This window comes from Xenopus laevis, chromosome 3L (genome assembly GCF_017654675.1).
Source record: "Xenopus laevis strain J_2021 chromosome 3L, Xenopus_laevis_v10.1, whole genome shotgun sequence".
NCBI classification, from domain to species: Eukaryota; Metazoa; Chordata; class Amphibia; order Anura; family Pipidae; genus Xenopus; species Xenopus laevis.
Window position 1 is genome coordinate 109,399,744 of NC_054375.1, and position 17,795 is coordinate 109,417,538.

The 17,795-nt window shown below is 36.4% G+C and overlaps 1 protein-coding gene across 1 annotated transcript in view; it reads right to left on the minus strand.

Annotated features, from left to right (window-relative positions):
- fbn1.L (fibrillin 1 L homeolog) overlaps positions 1 to 17,795 on the minus strand; it is a 130,362-nt gene that overhangs the window by 26,175 nt on the left and 86,392 nt on the right. The window contains exons 33-45 of the mRNA XM_018253093.2: positions 11,606 to 11,728; positions 10,590 to 10,712; positions 8,915 to 9,040; positions 8,075 to 8,197; positions 6,459 to 6,581; positions 5,523 to 5,687; positions 5,295 to 5,363; positions 5,058 to 5,183; positions 4,347 to 4,469; positions 3,605 to 3,763; positions 3,247 to 3,318; positions 3,046 to 3,171; positions 513 to 635 (exon numbers count right to left, since the gene is read on the minus strand). Of these exons, the coding sequence (XP_018108582.1) occupies positions 513 to 635; positions 3,046 to 3,171; positions 3,247 to 3,318; positions 3,605 to 3,763; positions 4,347 to 4,469; positions 5,058 to 5,183; positions 5,295 to 5,363; positions 5,523 to 5,687; positions 6,459 to 6,581; positions 8,075 to 8,197; positions 8,915 to 9,040; positions 10,590 to 10,712; positions 11,606 to 11,728 (1,581 nt within the window). The remainder of the gene's footprint in view (positions 1 to 512; positions 636 to 3,045; positions 3,172 to 3,246; positions 3,319 to 3,604; positions 3,764 to 4,346; positions 4,470 to 5,057; positions 5,184 to 5,294; positions 5,364 to 5,522; positions 5,688 to 6,458; positions 6,582 to 8,074; positions 8,198 to 8,914; positions 9,041 to 10,589; positions 10,713 to 11,605; positions 11,729 to 17,795) is intronic.

The window sequence follows — 17,795 nt, forward strand, 5'->3', positions numbered from 1 at the left end:
GGTATTTCCGGAGCTTTTCAAACTGGCAAAATACAACCAGGTTCCGTTCTCTTTGCAGTCAACAAACTGCTTTGTGAAGAATTACAGGAAAATCGATAACTTTTCCAGTTATTGTTTCTTCCATCTGATATTTTCATTGCCTTTCCTGTTCTGTTGCTTATCAGAGCAGCCTACAATGTCGTTTCTTAGCAAGGGCATAAACAACCTGATGCTGAGGCACAGCACAGGAATAATTCAAAGCCTTTATATCAGTGGGCTTCAGGAGAGACTAGAAGAATATATATGCATAGCAATCTTTCTTAAAGGTAAAGATGTACAGTACAGAATGAACGAGAAAAATGCTAATTTAAACCTGATAACACAGAAGAGGCATTTAGTTCATAGAGATGTTATGTAACATCCACACACACTGTGCCATGCTCCCTTGGTCTAACTAGTGTTACAGTGCTGCAAACATTACCAAAGCCATATCCAAAAAAAGGTGTCAAACCACAGTCTGTGGCATACGTTACCAATACATTGTCCTGTGGATGTAAACTTGTAACCAGGTTTGCAGTCACAGCGATAACTTCCTGGAGTGTTTACACAGTCTGCATTTCTTTGACATACAGGTCCATTCTGGCATTCATCGATATCTAAAAATTATTGATCAGAGAAATGTTTAGATGTCTAGCTATTTCCTATATAACATTCAAAAGCAAAGAAGAAGGGAAGAAGATCAATGTAGATTCAACACAGACACAATACAATAATAATAATGGCCTGATATTATAAGAGGTCATATAAGGACCAAAGCATATGGACCAGCAGCTGCCCTCTCCCTTACACAGGAAAGCAGGGGGCTCCAGCAGTCATCATTGTCTGTGATCACTGCAAAGTCAAAGTCTATCACATAGAACAGACTACTTAGCACAATAAAGAGCAAATTATAAAAGCATACTTTATTTTAATTTATAAGTATAGCACACAATAATTCAGAGCTTCCCCATCCCCATCAGCCTGTATTGTAAAACGAGGGGGAACCCCAAAAATGTTGTGCACTTGCATATTGTTGTGACTGGTGGTCTATTCTATGCCAAGGTCATATACAGTATATGGAGACAGCATTGATCGAGGAACAATCGAGACAATAAATTGATTAATCTTCTACAGCATCTAAAAAACTGTCATGCTAAATGGACTAATATGTAATTATGAGGCCATCCGCACTTGTAGCAAGCTTCCATTGTTTTATTCGTATTTGCCAACAGGCTGAACAACTGTAAGTGCACGGTTCTCTAGTACTCCAGTAGTCAGCAGTGTCTAGTTTCACTGCAAAGTGCAATTATAACACTGAATAGACTACTAGGCAGCGTGTTGTTGCTAATATACCATGCACCAGCCAACAGCAGCAGATGACATTTTTAAAAATGACAAACTTTCTGCTGTCCAAAAGTATTGCAACATGCTCTGTTGCAACTGCCCCTCATCCTAGCATATATGTCCAGACATAGGGCAGTACGGCCACAGTCATCTAATAGCACACTATTGTAATGATGAGACCTGCTGTTTTAAGGCTGTGTCATTGTAATGTGGAGGAGTTATTCTAATTGTTTTTCACTCCTTTTATTGGGAAGTCATTTTGAAATGGTTCCTTTTTTCACACTTTCATTGTTTTAGTCTAAAGGCTTGTTTATGTTCAATTATCCAAGTGTTTTTTGGGAAAGGGTATGCAGTGTATTGTTGTTCTGACTTTGACAGCTTACATGACAAAACTCCGCCAATAAGCATATTTAATAATAAAACACATTAGAATAACATACCTATTTACAATAAACTGAACAGAACTAGATAATTTTATATCTCTGAATGACAAACAGCCACAAATTCTGGACATTTTGCCTCCACACTACAGGAACATCTTGATGCATACAGTACCTAGTGGCAAACGGGATAAGTACCCTGTTTATCCTTTTTTGGAGTTATGTTTGCTTTCACAGTTAGGGCATTTTCCCCCTAATTCCTCTGACTACTTCTCTGTCTGTAAAGAGGCTTTTATGAATGTCACCGTCACCCCCTGTAAGCCTGTACTGTGTTTACAGTTTGGCAATCATTCTAACAGCTTATTTACATCACCGAATTTGCTAGTTTTAAGTTTCAGGCTTGCACAGTCACTTAGTTGTTGATCTTTTAGAAACAGATAGGGCAAGGTCTTTGGCCTAATGTTCTGTGCTTTCTTTTAAAGAAAGCCGTGAGCCTTAAAGGAACAGTTCAGTGTGAAGATAAAAACTGTGTAAATAGATAGGCTGTGCAAAATAAAAAATGTTTCTAATATAATTAGTAAATGTAATATATGAAGGCTGGATTGAACAGATGTCTAATAAAACAGCCAGAATCCAACTTCCTGCTTTTCAGCTCTATAACGCTGAGTTAGTCAGTGACTTGAAGGGGGGCCACATGGTACATTTCTGTTCAGTGAGTTTGTAATTGATCCTCAGCATTCAGCTCAGATTCAAAAGCAACAGATATGAACCATGTGACCCCCTCTCAAGTCTCTGATTGGTTACTGCCTGGTAACCAGGGTAACCAGTCAGTGTAAACCAAGAAAGCTGAAAAGCAGGAAGTAGTGTCCTGACTGACTTGTTATACATCAAATCACTCCAGCCTTTATACATTACATTTTTGGCTAACTAACTATATCAGAAACATTTTTTATTTTGCACAGCCTATCTATTTACCCAGTTTGTATTTTTACACTGAACAATCCCTTTAATGTATGACAAACATTCATTGGAAAGTATAATTCATGGAATTTTCTTGTATTTGTCAGAAGACTTTACATTTCTTTATGTGGCAGGGCACATCTCTATATAATGCAATAAAATTCCAAAACTAACATCAGCTTAAAAGAATAACTACTAAGTGATATTGGTAATTAACCAATGCCTTTAGGGATGCATATAACTATACAACTATCAGGACTGAAAGTATTATGATACTAGATAAATACGTTCTTTTTTTGTTGAATTCTCTACACCATGTAATATACATAATAAAGTTCCTTACCTTCACATATCAGTAGCTTGTCATTGTAGAAAAATCCCATGGGACATTCGCACCTGAAGCTGCCCACCATATTTATACATACTCCGTTTTCACACACTCCAGGAATTTCTCTACACTCATCAATGTCTGCAAACGAATAATCAGCAATGAATGCAGGTTCAGATGACTGCCAACTCTAAGCAGACTGATGGCTATACTCACCAACAGGCAGCCCTGTGTAAATATCAATTAAAAATCCAGGTCTTGCACTTCCACAAAGACTTGCAAAATCATCTAAAATTAGACAAAAGAAGAGGAATGATTTTTTTTTTTGAGTAGTCAGTTTGATATGTGTTTGTGGTAGAGGGTGCTAAAGCATTATCAATATCTTTTTATTTTAAAAACACATCTTACTCAATTTTCATGCAGTACAAATGTTATTTAATGTGCTTTCTGACAGCTAATATTTAATGCTGCTTCATACATATAAGTTTGTAACACCCTGAGACAGGGCAGCCCCCAGCCTCCATTTTGGTAGCCCTGCTTAAAGGTTGATACCCAAAGAGGCAAAAATACTCACCAGTACTTGGCAAAGGACATTCCTCACAAGGTCTGTGCCATGCTCGGCCAATATTATAGGAACAGCAACACATTTTTTTTGTCATGTTGTAAAGCAGCTCTCCATCACAGGTCTGGTTTTCTGCATAATAATTTCTGAAGCATAAACTCCTTCTCATGTCTGCATATGAAAATAAAATAATGAGGACATCCAATAATTCCAAACAATGTAATCTACTTTCAAGCACTCTGCAGACACTGGAAAAGTGACAAGACTGAGGTCTAGTATTTGCTGTAGCAAACGCTCATTTGCATAGGTGAGGGAGAGAAGCATTAAATATGCAAAACAGAATGCAATACAATTCTTCATGCAGTTCCTCCTTTTAATTATAGAGAAGATAGGCATCTGCATAAATATGCACTCCGTCATCAAGGATCAAGGGATTCTGAACATTTTACTACTAGTGAGTTACTGGCTATAATCTAGATGAGCATTAATTGTTGTTTACATCCTCCATAAACAATAACATAAACAGCTCAATAAAGCATGGAAAAAGTGATTCTGTATTAATTGCCTGTTATATTATTTAAAACTTAAAAATGCTGAGAAAATGTGAAAATGACCTAATAGTGTAGTGTGCCCTTTCCTTCCTTAACTAATACGTGCTTTTGACTACAAAATGTAGCCATCAACTACCACCACCACTACCATCCCCTGCTCTATAAACAAATAGTACGTATGTATAAAACTCTCCACTACATACCCATGCAATTATTTCCTCCATTCACTTGCATGTAATCAGGAGGACAAATGCAGGTATAGTTTCCAACAGTGTTAAAGCATGTTCCAGGTCCACAAATGCCAGGCTGATCACATTCGTTGACATCTTAAATTAAAAATACATCAATCAAATACATTTTCTCCAATTAGTTGCTCTTTTCATCTGTAAACATTCCACAAAAATGTCAGCAAGGTAATTAGGGAGATTGGGGAAAATTAAGATCAGGATTTAGGGGTCAGATCATGTTACTAGTTAATATAAAACAAACAATCCTATAAGGAAACACCAGATCATAAAAGTACCACTGGTTTTCTAAAATGCCCAGAGAAAGGCCAGTTTCACGGATTAAGTGCTATTGACTATTCCTTAAAGCTGCAAACAACGGTGGCCTATAAGAATAAGCTACATTACAATTTGGTTAAAACCAAACCAAATTAGATGTTTTAATTTACTTAAGTATAATGCCAGCCAAAGGGCTTAGGATTCTGGCTAGTACATTTAAGGCTGATTTACAAACATAGGTACTAAATCGTCCAAGGGTATTTCCCAATACAAACCAATTAGAAATCATCTTTGAGCAGTCTACTTCAAGTTAGAAAATGAAGATGTGGCTGGTTGCAATGGGTAACTGCAATTTAGCACATATGTTTGTAAATGAGTGCCCCAGAGGTGCAAATAGGGTACCATACATACCATCACAAACACGGGTCTCTTCATTAAGGTAGAAGCCGGGTGGACAGCGACACTGGAAGCTCCCAAATGTGTTGATACACTTTCCACCCTGACAAAGACCAGGCAACTCCAGGCATTCGTCAATATCTAAAAGACATACAAAATCTCACTGTAAATGTTCAATTCCAATGATGTCCTTGTGTAGAAAACACAATGCAATGTGTGAGCATTGTAGCTTATCCCACATGTAAAACATACCTTCCAAGATAACTGTAATAGGATTTGGTCTAAAACCTTCTCCACCAGGACACAAGACTTTATATTCACCTGCAAACAGAAACTCTTGTTATAATTATTAAGTTCATAGATTTCACATAAATCGTACAAATATAAGAATGTGTCAGACTGTGGTTCTGATATAGAGAAAAGTCTTATTAAAACATAAGATTTGTTCCTGAAAACTACAGGAAGGTAAACGTTACTCACTTGAGTTTACAGCTGGACACAGTTCACATGGTGTCCCCCAGGCTTTTCCAAGGGAGCAACAGCAAGAAGCCTTTGGGACGCTAACTCCAATTTCATTACTGCAGGACACATCTCCATTATCTCCCCGTGGTTTTATGTCCAAATAACAAGTCCCGGACCTGGTGTCTTTAAAGATGGAAATTGTCATTTTAGGTTTCTAACTAAAAATAAAACAGTTACAAACTGTATGTACCATTTAGACTAAAGGAGAATTTTAACTATTTTGTTTTGCTATGATTATTAGCAAGTGTTAGCTTTCTTTTTGGCCTGCTAAATTACTTGGATTAGGTATTTTATGCAATTAACTAAATGGTCAAAGAATGACAAGAGAAAGCATGTCAAACTAAAAGCTGTCTATGGCATAACAGATAACATAGAATTTTTGCAATGAAACACATTAAATGGTTAATATAATTATTTTAATTATTGATAGAGTTTTATACAAGGGAATAAAACCAAAAATAAATGTAAAACTGTCTACATGATGGTAACCATTTACAGGTATGGGACCTGTTATCCAGGATGATATGGACCTGTGGCTTTCCGGTTAAGGGTTCCTTCAGTAATTTGGATCTCCAAACCTTAAGTCTACTAAAAAAAGAATTTAAACATTAAATAAACCCAAAAGGATTGTTTTTCCACCAATAAGGATGAATGATATTTTAAATTGGATCAAGTAAAAAATACTGGAATTACAGGAAAAAAGGAAATAATTTATAAAACATTTGAAATATTTTATTAAAATGTAGTCTATCGAAGATGGCCTTCCTGTAATTCATAGCTTTTCGGGTAAAGAGTTTCCAGATAACGGATTCCATACCTTTTATTGTAGTCTCTCTAACAAGAATCAAACCATATCTCTAACCATATGCAAAATACATCTGTAAAAATCCATACCAACACATCCAACCCCTGTTGGGTTCAGCTCAAAATCTGAAGGACATTCACAGTTGTAGCTGCCAGGAGTATTCAGACAAGTACCACTGATACACATTGTTGGTTCAGCACATTCATCCACATCTAAACAAAAAAAAAAGGAATTATGCTAGAGGACAAGGTATTTTAGTTTGATAAAGCTGATCATTTTTTTAGTAATGAATATCCCTACCAGATTTAAATAGTTCAAGATAGCTTTGATCTATGGAAAAAGCCTTCCATGATAGCCAAGAGCAACAAATTAGTTGTCTTATGGTTTCGTAGTCGGCTTTTACATATCCCTTTGTTGTCATTGTTCTAAATGCACCTCCAAACAAGAACCATTCAATGCTTGCTTTAGGTTACAAAAAAATAGAAAAGTAAATGCTGGTGCACACAGGAATTTTTTCTTCAGAGTCTGTTTTTATTTAATCAACGTTTCGGTCCACCTCTGGGATGGGACCTTTATCAAGATCAAGATATCTTGATAAAGGTCCCAGAGGTGGATCGAAACATTGATTAAATGAAAATAGACTCTGAAAAAAAATCCCTGTATGCACCAGCATTTACTTATCTATCTATCTATCTATCTATCTATCTATCTATCTATCTATCTATCTATCTATCTATCTATCTATATATATGGCTCTCCCTTATATATAATATAAGGGATTTAGCAAGGATTTTTTTCTGCAGCAATAATGTATAAAAAGAAGCAAGCACTATATATTGATTACAGAAGAGAATGAAGGAAACCCAAGGCGCTCAGGATGAATAAAATTGTTGCACTGTTTTCAGAATAACAAGGCACTCCTTTATTCAAGGTCTTGTTGTCTCTAATATTATACTCTTTTGAGTCCCAAGCAGTTTTTTTAAATGATTTTAAGGCCTAGCTACATAAAGAAAGGGAAAAAGTGCTCTTGATTTGGGTTTTGTTTCCCATTAAAAATGATAAATAACTTTAACTATGATCTAAATATACTGAGATCAACATTGCATTAGAGCTCTAGTGGGACAGAAAATGCAGTGCACAGACAATTGAACATACTATTAAAGTATTATTTCCCCATTAAATTACCATATATATTCTTTCTTGCACTGGCTGTATATGTAACAATTTATATGACCCTGTAATATTGCTGTGAAATGCTAAAGCTATAAAAAGATATTGCAGACTTTACTGTGCACAATTTAAGACATCTGGTATTTGTTTGCATGCAGTTTACAGTTAGTCTACCCGTTTCCCATAGCCCAGGTATTTGGAGCACAGTAGCTCTCTCAGTGAAGAACGTCAACTCTTTTACTGACTATTGCTAAGAATTGCTTCGAAACTACAAGATTTCCACTGGCTGCCTCTTTTAGGGATCTTTCTCATGCTCATAATTCTATATAAATTAATAATTTGTGGCATCACAAAGACCCACTTGATGATCTGCAAAAGTGCAAGTGGTTTGATATAGAACACTGTTGTGTATGATGATTTCTGATTTTTTCTATAGCCGACCTAAATTGAATAATTGCTTCTGGTAGTAGGCTTATCATTCTGGTGGGAGTTACAGAGGTGTTTACAGCCAAGACTTTGTAAAAGAAATTGTTACCTGTGCAGTTACCCCCAGTCCTGTCCAACTCATAGCCAGTGTCACAGTCACACCGGAACAGGCCAGGAAGATTTCGGCACGTTCCAAACACACAGATGTTGGGCAAAGTGCATTCATCAATATCTGCAAACAGACACGTTTTTTTTTAATAATGTTTATCTGTGGAAAATACAAGCAGGTTATGTACAAAGCAGTGATGTTTTGAACCAGTTTTATGGCATATTTATATTATGCTGTTTGTGTATGTCAAGCACATCTGCATCATTTTAGTAACATAGTAAATCAGCTTGAAAATAAAAGGCGTGGGTCCATTAACCTTTCTAAAACATTCTAAACATGGCCAATCTAAAGCTGGTGCCTTTTATAAAAACAACATGCAGCAATTTTTGGCCCTAAGATTTGTTATCTTATACTGAACCTTTCTAAAACGCCCCAAATGTATTTGCAGCACATTATTATTCTAGATTTATATGCTTTACGTCTCTTTTCGATAAAATGAATACAAAGAGCTCTCGTGTCACGATTAAAGATAAGAAGTTTATTTTTGTAACCAGGCACCAGCATTATATTTACGTTTTATTTATAGAGCACGATGAACAATGTTTGTTCATTGATGAACAAACAAAGGCCCTACACGTTGTCATAGTGCAAAGATCTACAAAGAACCAGGGGCATGCAGGAAAATAAACTCCAAACTGCACATGTTATGCACAGTATATAAGATTTTCATTATATACTTATATCAAAGACAAAAGATTGCAACATAAATAATTCAACAAAGAAAAAGGCAGCAGAATTTAGAGTTTTCTACAAATGCCATGTACACGCAGGGCTTCCTACCTTCACATGCTTTCCCATCAACACTTGGTAAGAATCCCATGTCACAATCACAGCGGTATCCTCCTGGGGTATTCAGGCACTGGCCATTTCCACATAAATTCAGATTTTCTGAGCACTCATCAATGTCTGGAGGAAAAGGCATAATGGTTCATTAAAGTCTTGCTGTAATAATAACATTTTATTCAGAGAGAGGCTGTACATCAAAGTTTTGCCAAATGATAGAAAGGGAGTGAGGCACAGGGTCAATGGAGCATAGTTAACAAACTAAAATAAATACACGCTTGCTTCAAATGGGCTTCCACTAACATAAATGAGAGTTCTAATGACTATATGGGGCACAAGGAATGCAATTATTATGGTTAGTATTATGATTAGCCTCATTACAGGCTTCATTGATACTTTAATTGTCATTCTCATTGCTGCTAGAATAATATAGTTTACATCTATTGGTAATATTATGTTGTAACTGGGAGCATGATGCAATGTAACTACAACTGTGGGACCTGTAATCTGTCATTTGCATCGCCGTACTTTAAATCTACTAAAAAACAATGAAACCATAAATAAACCCTATAAGATTGTTTAGCATCCAATAAGGATTAACTAGATCTTAGTTGCAAACGAATACAAGGTACTGTTTTGCTATTACAGATATAAGGAAATTATTTTTAAAAATGTGAATTATTTGGTTAAAATGGATAGGGGTGGCTTTTCTATAATTCGAAACTATCTGTATAACGGGTTTCCACATAACCAACCCTATGCCTGTACAAAGTGCTCTTTGCACTGAACACCATAAACATGGTCAGAATTATCATTGCTATAGCTTGACTCCTAGTTCCAAACATTTTTCTTATTGTGGTTAAAGATAAACACTCCAGTTTAGTGAGCTTAAATTATGTTTGTAAATATTTGTTCAAGTTTCTTTCGTTAGACAGGGAAACTACAAGCAAGTTCTAGAGCATAAAGGGTGGAAATTAGAGGTCATACACAAAGCACCAGCACCCATACCAAGAGAAAGTGCAGAGTACACTTTGAAAACATGATGAAAAGTGCAAAGCAGAGCACTTACAGAGCAAGGAAGCCCTATACTAAATGCCTGCACTGATATAAGGCTTTGGTGTGCCTTGTGTTACCTTCCACACCTACTTTGAGCATAAGGCGGAGGCAGAATATACTGTAACCTCATGTGTGCATGTTTGTAAACTGAGATGAACCAGTGTTGGGGTTTTCTCTCTCCTAACACCAGAAGTGCTCCCAGTAGAACACAATCCAGAATTTGCTGTGCTAAAGCAAATGCATCACTGAACCCAATTTTTACTACTACTTGGTGTAGTGTATACTGTACATCTGCCTTGAAATACTGGAGCTAAATGGATTATATAGCAAAATAAGCTTGAGGTGTTCTCAACTCACTGGCACATAAAATCTTTAAAAGCGTTATTGCCCAGTATTGAGTAGTATATTGTGCTTGTATTAATGATGAAAAGTGGCACCCATGTGACCTACCCATATCACTCACTGGCAGGTGCAATGATATTTGCAGCTTTTATATTGTAAATAGGTTCTTAATACCTCCAAGCAAATAGCACTGACTTTACCGTCTAACAAAACACTGACATGAATAAAACATCTTCCGGGTAAATCAGTGAAGTCAAGACCCCAGAAAACTCACCTGCGCAAGTAAATCCGTCCCCTACATATCCTTCTTTGCACAAACATCTGTACGATCCCATTGTGTTTTTACAATCAGCATTAGGGCTACACAGATGCGTTCCATTTGAGCATTCATCGAGATCTGCATTGTGAAAGAAAAGCTCATCTATGAATTAAAGGAAAGCATCAGGAGACAATGAATGTAACAGCCTACAGACTCTCTTGCTGACCTCAAATCACTGTAACAACTGCCTGGCACAGATAATAATATTACTTTAATTGGCTTCTTATCACTTTTCACCTTGGATGTTACTTTTCTGAAGAGTGCTGTTGTGATACAAACATTACAGATACTTTTAGGGGCAGATTTATCAAGGGTCGAATTGAGAATTCGAATTTTTGAGTTTTTTTTATGGTCAAAACTGTAAATTTGTCTAGGGAGTTATTCAAATTCGATTCGAGTTTTTTATTAAATTTTCGAGATTTATCATACTCTTGAAGAGTATGATTTTAATGCCCTTTAAGAACTCAAATTCAACTATTTGCCACCGAAAACCTGTCGAATTGCTGTTTAAGTCAATGGGAGAGGCCCAGGGATTTGCAGCCGAGGTTTGTTCTGAGAAAAAAGTCGAATAGAGTTTTTAAAATCGAATTGCATTCATCCGAGTTTTATAAAATTCTATTTTTTAAATACATTTTGAATTTATGGGAGTTAAGGGGAGTTTTTAAAAACTCACATGAATTCAATTCATTTGATAAATGTGCCTCTTATATGTACATATTGATACATCCTTCTGTAGGTCCCTCCTCCCCGTCATCGTTGAAAACTATCACTCCTAACTTAATTGATTCAGTCTTTGTGGAAATGCCTAGACCCAACATCTTTAATCTATGTAAATGTTTCCTTTAGTTTTACAGTGTATTGTAAGCTTGATATTCCTGAATGTAATTAGCCTTTAACGCTTTTTTTTTTTTTTTTAAAGAAATAAACTGGTAAGCTCTCACCAAGAGAAGAGTGGACTTCATCAGTCATACCTGAGCATTTCATTCCATTTCCTACCCATCCAGGACTGCAGTTGCATTTGAAGCTCCCTGGAGTATTTGTACAGATGGCATGACGGTCACAGTTATGGGCTCCAATCTCACACTCATTGATATCTAATGAATCATAAAGGAGGTCAAAACAGATTTAAAAAAACAACATACATTATCTTGTTTCAGGGTGAGACATCTCTACAACTGTACTTGGATAAATAGTTAGTGATAACAAATCCTACAGTGGTCATCTGCCTAGAGATATATACAATTCTGGTAGTTAAACATTTGATATGCAAGATTTTAAAAAATGTAAATGTCCCTGCTAAATAAGAGCATTTTTAGTACTGAGTGACAGCGGAGAATGTGCACTTCTTGCAAAATGAAATTCAGCTGTTTGCATTTTGCTGCTGGATGTTTCCATCAATTGTATCTTGCCTGAACAATGGTATTGGCCCCATCTTACTATCATAATAAGAAGCGTATTTTTATCCTTTAATATGTTAATATAAAACACATTTGATACACTATACGATTACAGTACAGAAAAATTGTCTGGAGGGGCTAAAAAGACACAACAATCGCTTCTCGCCAACATGATAACGATCAGCCAAAGCAGGAAGTATGTAAGGAAATGTCAAAACAGTTCATTTTGGCACTGAGCGCAGGGAATGGTTAGAAACATTTAAGGAGGTCAGTTGTACAATGACAAATTGCTTGCCCCCAATAATAATCTGCATGATGGAACACAAAAGAGAAAGGTGCAGATCTGTGTTGTATTCCTGGGGGCTTCAGGCTTAAATAACTGGCCAGAGTCAAATCCAGAGCATGGGGGTGCTTGCCCATGTGCTCTGCAGGCAAATATAACCCACCCATCTCTGTGGAATAAACAGCATCATCTGTGTTTGATTATATGGGATAATAAAAGAGAATATTGTCATATGTTTCATAATGACCTTTGGAGAACAAAAAAAAACTATACAAAACAACTAGTGTCTGCCAAAAATGTGTGCCAAAAATGTGTGCCCTTCCTGAGATGCTAGTTAACACCAAATGGAAGCTCGCATGTAAGACCAAGTAGCACATGATTTATTTGTGCTACTTAGAAAAGTTGGGAAAAGGTTTTCAGTGTGTTTATGTTTCTTCTAGTTAGTTCATATGTCTGACTCATGGTAAATAGCTGAATGGTTATCAAAGAACACACCCCACAACAATGGCGTTAGTCATGGCCATTCCATGCATCTCTCCAACATCCATCCAATCTTTGCAACACCCATCAGCTGCTGTTAATACAAGCTTTGGATTTTTAACCATGGTGTTTTTTTTGTTTATTCCATTGTTCAGAGCCAGTTCTAGACATGGGCAGGCACAGTTGCTGCAAAGAGCAAAAGTCCAGAGGCGGGTGCTTGATGTGCAGGTGATTACTTTACACACTGGCACATCGAGGGCCTCCATATAAGTCCTGTATTTTGCAGGAGCTATGCCTGCCTATGTCTACAACAGGCTCTGAAAAAAGAGCACCCATTTGTTGGGTGCTTTATTCAAATTCCATGCAACTGAATCAACAAGGTACTACTGGGTTTTATGGGTACCCCACTGGACTCTGGTTCACATTTTGCCCTGTTTATAGTATGACTAGGTCATAGGGGCCAAGGATATGCCTGATCCTTGTGGGGTGCATGCTTTTGCCCTTCACAATGTAGCTTGTCCAACCCAGTATTTCATTAGATCTTAATATTATATGATATGGCTTATATTTCTGTGGTATAAGATTTGTCATACAAGTAGAGAACGAGGGAAACTTAATATGGATTTAAACTCTCAACGAACAGAGCAGAAGAACTAAATATATCAATGTACAGAATTTAGGCATTTTCACACTCACATATAACAAGTTTAATTTACACATACAGCCAAAGAATGTAAGTTTACTTAGCAGGCAGTACACAAATAGCAACCATACAAGTATCGACAGATTTCTTGTGTTTTCAATAATATTTAATTATTACAATATGTTAAGCATTTGGTCCCAGCATGTGCCCCAGTAGGTGTAATTAGGGCCACTGCCAGAAATGGAAATTCATACATATTAGAGTTGTTTCTCTGATCTTTTGTACTGACGTGCAAGTGTCCGCCTTTTCCCACACAGCTTTATAAAGCCTGAGAAACAGATATTAGGCACGTTATGCAGATTATGGAAAGTGAAAAATGCTCATCAGTATGAGAATCTTAACTGTAAATTGGGGGGGACTTATTTTTTTTTTATTTTTTTATTTTTTTTGGGGGGGACTTATTAATTTTAGAATTATTTAGAATGGAAGAACAAGGAGGTTGCTCTGTCACTGTCACAATGTACGCCCATTAAGAAAAGCATCCATATAACACAGATTTCTAAGGTGACTTAAAGGAACAGTAACACCGAAAAAAATTAAAGCATTTTAAAATAATTAAAATATAATGTACTATTGCCCTGCATTGGTAAAAGTAATGTGATTGCTTTAGAAAGACTACTATAGTTTATATAAACAAACTGCTGTGTAGCCTTGGGGCAGCCATTTAAGCTGGAAAAGGAGAAAAGCAGGGGCGTAACTATAGAGGAAGTAGACACTACGGCTGCAGGGGGGCCCAAGAAGTATAGGGGCCCCATGAGGCCCTAATTCATATATAATTTCAATAAATATTGGTAAAACAGGTCAACCTGTTTACAATATCTAGTTACGCCACTGGAGAAAAGGCATAGGTTACTTAACAGATAACCAATAAGCTCTGTAATAGAATACAATAGTATTTTACAGATTGGATCTATTATCTACTATGTAACCTGAGCCTAGAATGACTGCCCCCATGGCTACACAGTACTATGTTTATATAAACTATAATAGGCTTTCTGAAGCAAACAGACAGTTTTATCAGTGCATGGAACAGTACACATTTTAATTACTTTAGAACACTTTAATTTTTTGGTATTACGGTTCCTTAAGGTTTCCAGGTTTCTAAGGTGATTTAAAGCAATTTTACCAAAAATTGCAGAAATGTAATAAAGGGCTTGAAACTGGCCACCCCAAATACCATAGCTGTAACCCATTACAAGTCTCACAAATAGCGGAATTTACTAAAGGGCAAAGTGACTAACGCTGGAGAAAATTCGCCAGCGTGACGTCATTTCGGAACTTCGTCGATTTACGGGCGCTGGTGTAACTTCGCTAGTGAAGAATATAAATTCTAGCGGTACTACGCTCCCTAATGGCAGGCGAATTTGCACTCTGGCGAATGGCAAATTCACTAAGATGCGGATTTTACTGAACGTTACCTCTTGCGCCAGACTTGCCTTTGCCACCTCAAACAAGGCGAAGTGCAATAGAGGAGATAGGGATTGCTCAAAAAATAACTGAAAATTTTTCTAAGTCCCAAAAAACACTGGCGTCTTTTCCTTTTTTCAGGGTGATAAAAAGAGCATACATTTTTTTTGGGGGTAAATGTCTTCCTCCTACATTTCCTAACATATGGCACATAAACTATACACTGGGCTCATGTGTAGGGCAATATAACAACTCTATTTTCTTTTATTAAGGTTTCCCGGGCTTGTGTAGTGTAATGTATTTGCTGCAACATATACGTCCATTAAATTTTAACTTCCGTCATATGCAAATTAGGCAACGCTGCAAACGCTGGCAAATTAGGCAACTTTGCCAGCGTTCGGCACCCTGGATGCAACTTTGGATTTTAGTGAATTAGCGTTGTCCTGGCGAATCTACGCCTGGCGAAGTGTTGCACTTTGAACAAAGCCGTCGCTGGCAAATTTTTGGAGGTTAGTAAATTTGCCCCAAAGAACCTAAAAGAAGTATGACTAATTGGTTGAAAAGGTGTGCTTTTTGTATGAATGCTACTTATTACAAGGCTACTGCTGTACAATGACATTATGCTAATATTACTACTAAAGTCATCATTTGGTGGGATGGGTATAAGTAGCAACAGGTAGCGAGTAAGTAACACTTTGAACCATCAAAGTAACTAAAACTACTTCTGATAAGGACAGGCACAGAACTGAATAAACTTGAAATGTTTTTGTATTTTTGTATGTATTTTTACAACTATAAAATGTAATACATATCTTTGTTACTTCAATTGTTCTGTGGTTTTGTCCAAACCAGAATAGCATGTTTTTATAGAACTGATCCAAAACAATTCTTCCCATGGAAAACTGTATCAATGCAAATCTTGGCATTGTGAGCACAATACAGTCATAAAAGCTAAAACTCCAGTGGGAACAGCATAGATTTAACATTTAACCGCAATTCAAATTTCTATTCAGTAGATATGGGGATGGGGGGTAGCTATTTTTCAGAAAATGTTGTAATAAGCATTAGGGGGATGTAATAATAAATGCAAAGATTTCCCCAGGCCACAATGAAAGTAAAAATGTAATTGCTTGTTGTGGATCCATAAAGGACCAGTAAATGCCAACAAATGAAAGGGTTTTCTACACCTTAATTATAATGTACTGTTGCCCATCACTGGTACAAAATGTCTGTTTGCTTCAGAGGCTCAAACCAGGGGAGCAGCTGAACAGGCCAATAAGGCAGACATTTACAGTATATAGATATAAGTGTAGCATTTTATAAATTAATATATATATTCTAGGGATTTATTTACAAAATATGCAAACTAAAATTAGTGCTACATAACTGCAAGTCAACTATAGCAATACATTTAGGGCTATACACATACTGGCATGGGACATGTTAACCAGAATGCTCGGGACCTGGGGCTTTCTGGATAAGGAGTCTTTCTGTAATTTGGATCTCCATATTATAAGTATGTTAAAAATCATGTAAACATTTAAAAAGAAATGGCTGTTTCCCCACCAATAAGATATTAATTATATCTTAGTTAGGATCAAGTACAAGGTATTGTTTTGTTATTAAAAAGGAAATATGTTTTTCAATTTTGAATTATTCAATTAAAACTGAGCTTATGGGTGATCTTCCTGTATTTGAGAGCTTTCTGGATAACTGGATCCTGGACAACAGATTCTATACATGTATATACATAATAAACAGTTAAAGCTACAAGATTAACAAAAAATGTCCTTATTATCCAAGGAGTATTTGCATGCTAATCTAACACGTCTCAGCACTATAACACTCTCAGTTTTGTTGCTCTAAGATGACATTTGGATGGCACTAATCACTGCTCATCCTTATTACATTAATTGCACATCCCTGCGTGTTACCTGGAGTGTTTTTAACTTCAGTGTCACGCTACGAATCTCTGAATTTTCTATAGATTAAAACTGCAGAACCATTTTCCAGTACAGTCAACATTTTGAGCATCACTTAACATCTGCAGGGCAAACACAAGGCACCATTGTGCCTGCCATTTGAATAATCGAAATATATGAAGTTTATTCTGCAAGATTACTGGAGTATTTTACTGTTAAATTTGTGTTGCTCCGATGTACAGTACATTGTCATGTTTTGCATTTTTCTCATGGTTTTTACATTCTGATTACTGCAGGCAATCCATCTGTTCTTAGGGTAATATAATCTGGTCAAGGAGCAGCACATTTGTCTGCATTCTACTCACAAATCTACTTAGAAGGAGAAAATAACATCTGTGTGGGACAGGAATGCTCTGCATGATAGTGGGTGGATGCTGAGTGATTAGGGAAATAAAACATGTTTATTTGTTAAAATGGAAACAATCCATAGTGACAAGGGAGCTGAAATATTTAGACAGACTCTAATGGAACACAGAAGATACAACAATGAAGTGATTATGAAACAATACACATTTTTTAGAATTTTGGATTTCAGGCCCACAGTGGGCAAAGATACTGCCTCAAGGGTCCGAAAATTGTACAGTACACAGGAATGCAAATATTCTGCTTCTAAACTTTACTGATGTGTTTACTTATAATAGAAAATAACCTACACCTGTAAGTGAATATGATTTGCATATACGGAAAACCTGAGTAAAATACTTTATTTGGGGTGTGGTGACCCTTACATCTGGTCATAAATATGATTTATATCATTGCATGAATACTCAAGCTTTGAATATACTTGATAATACAGGTATGGGACTCGGGACCTGAGGTTTTCCGGTTAACAGATCTTTATGTAATTTATATCTCTATCCAAGAAAATCATGTAAAAATTGTTTAAAAATTAAATACACCCAATAGGCC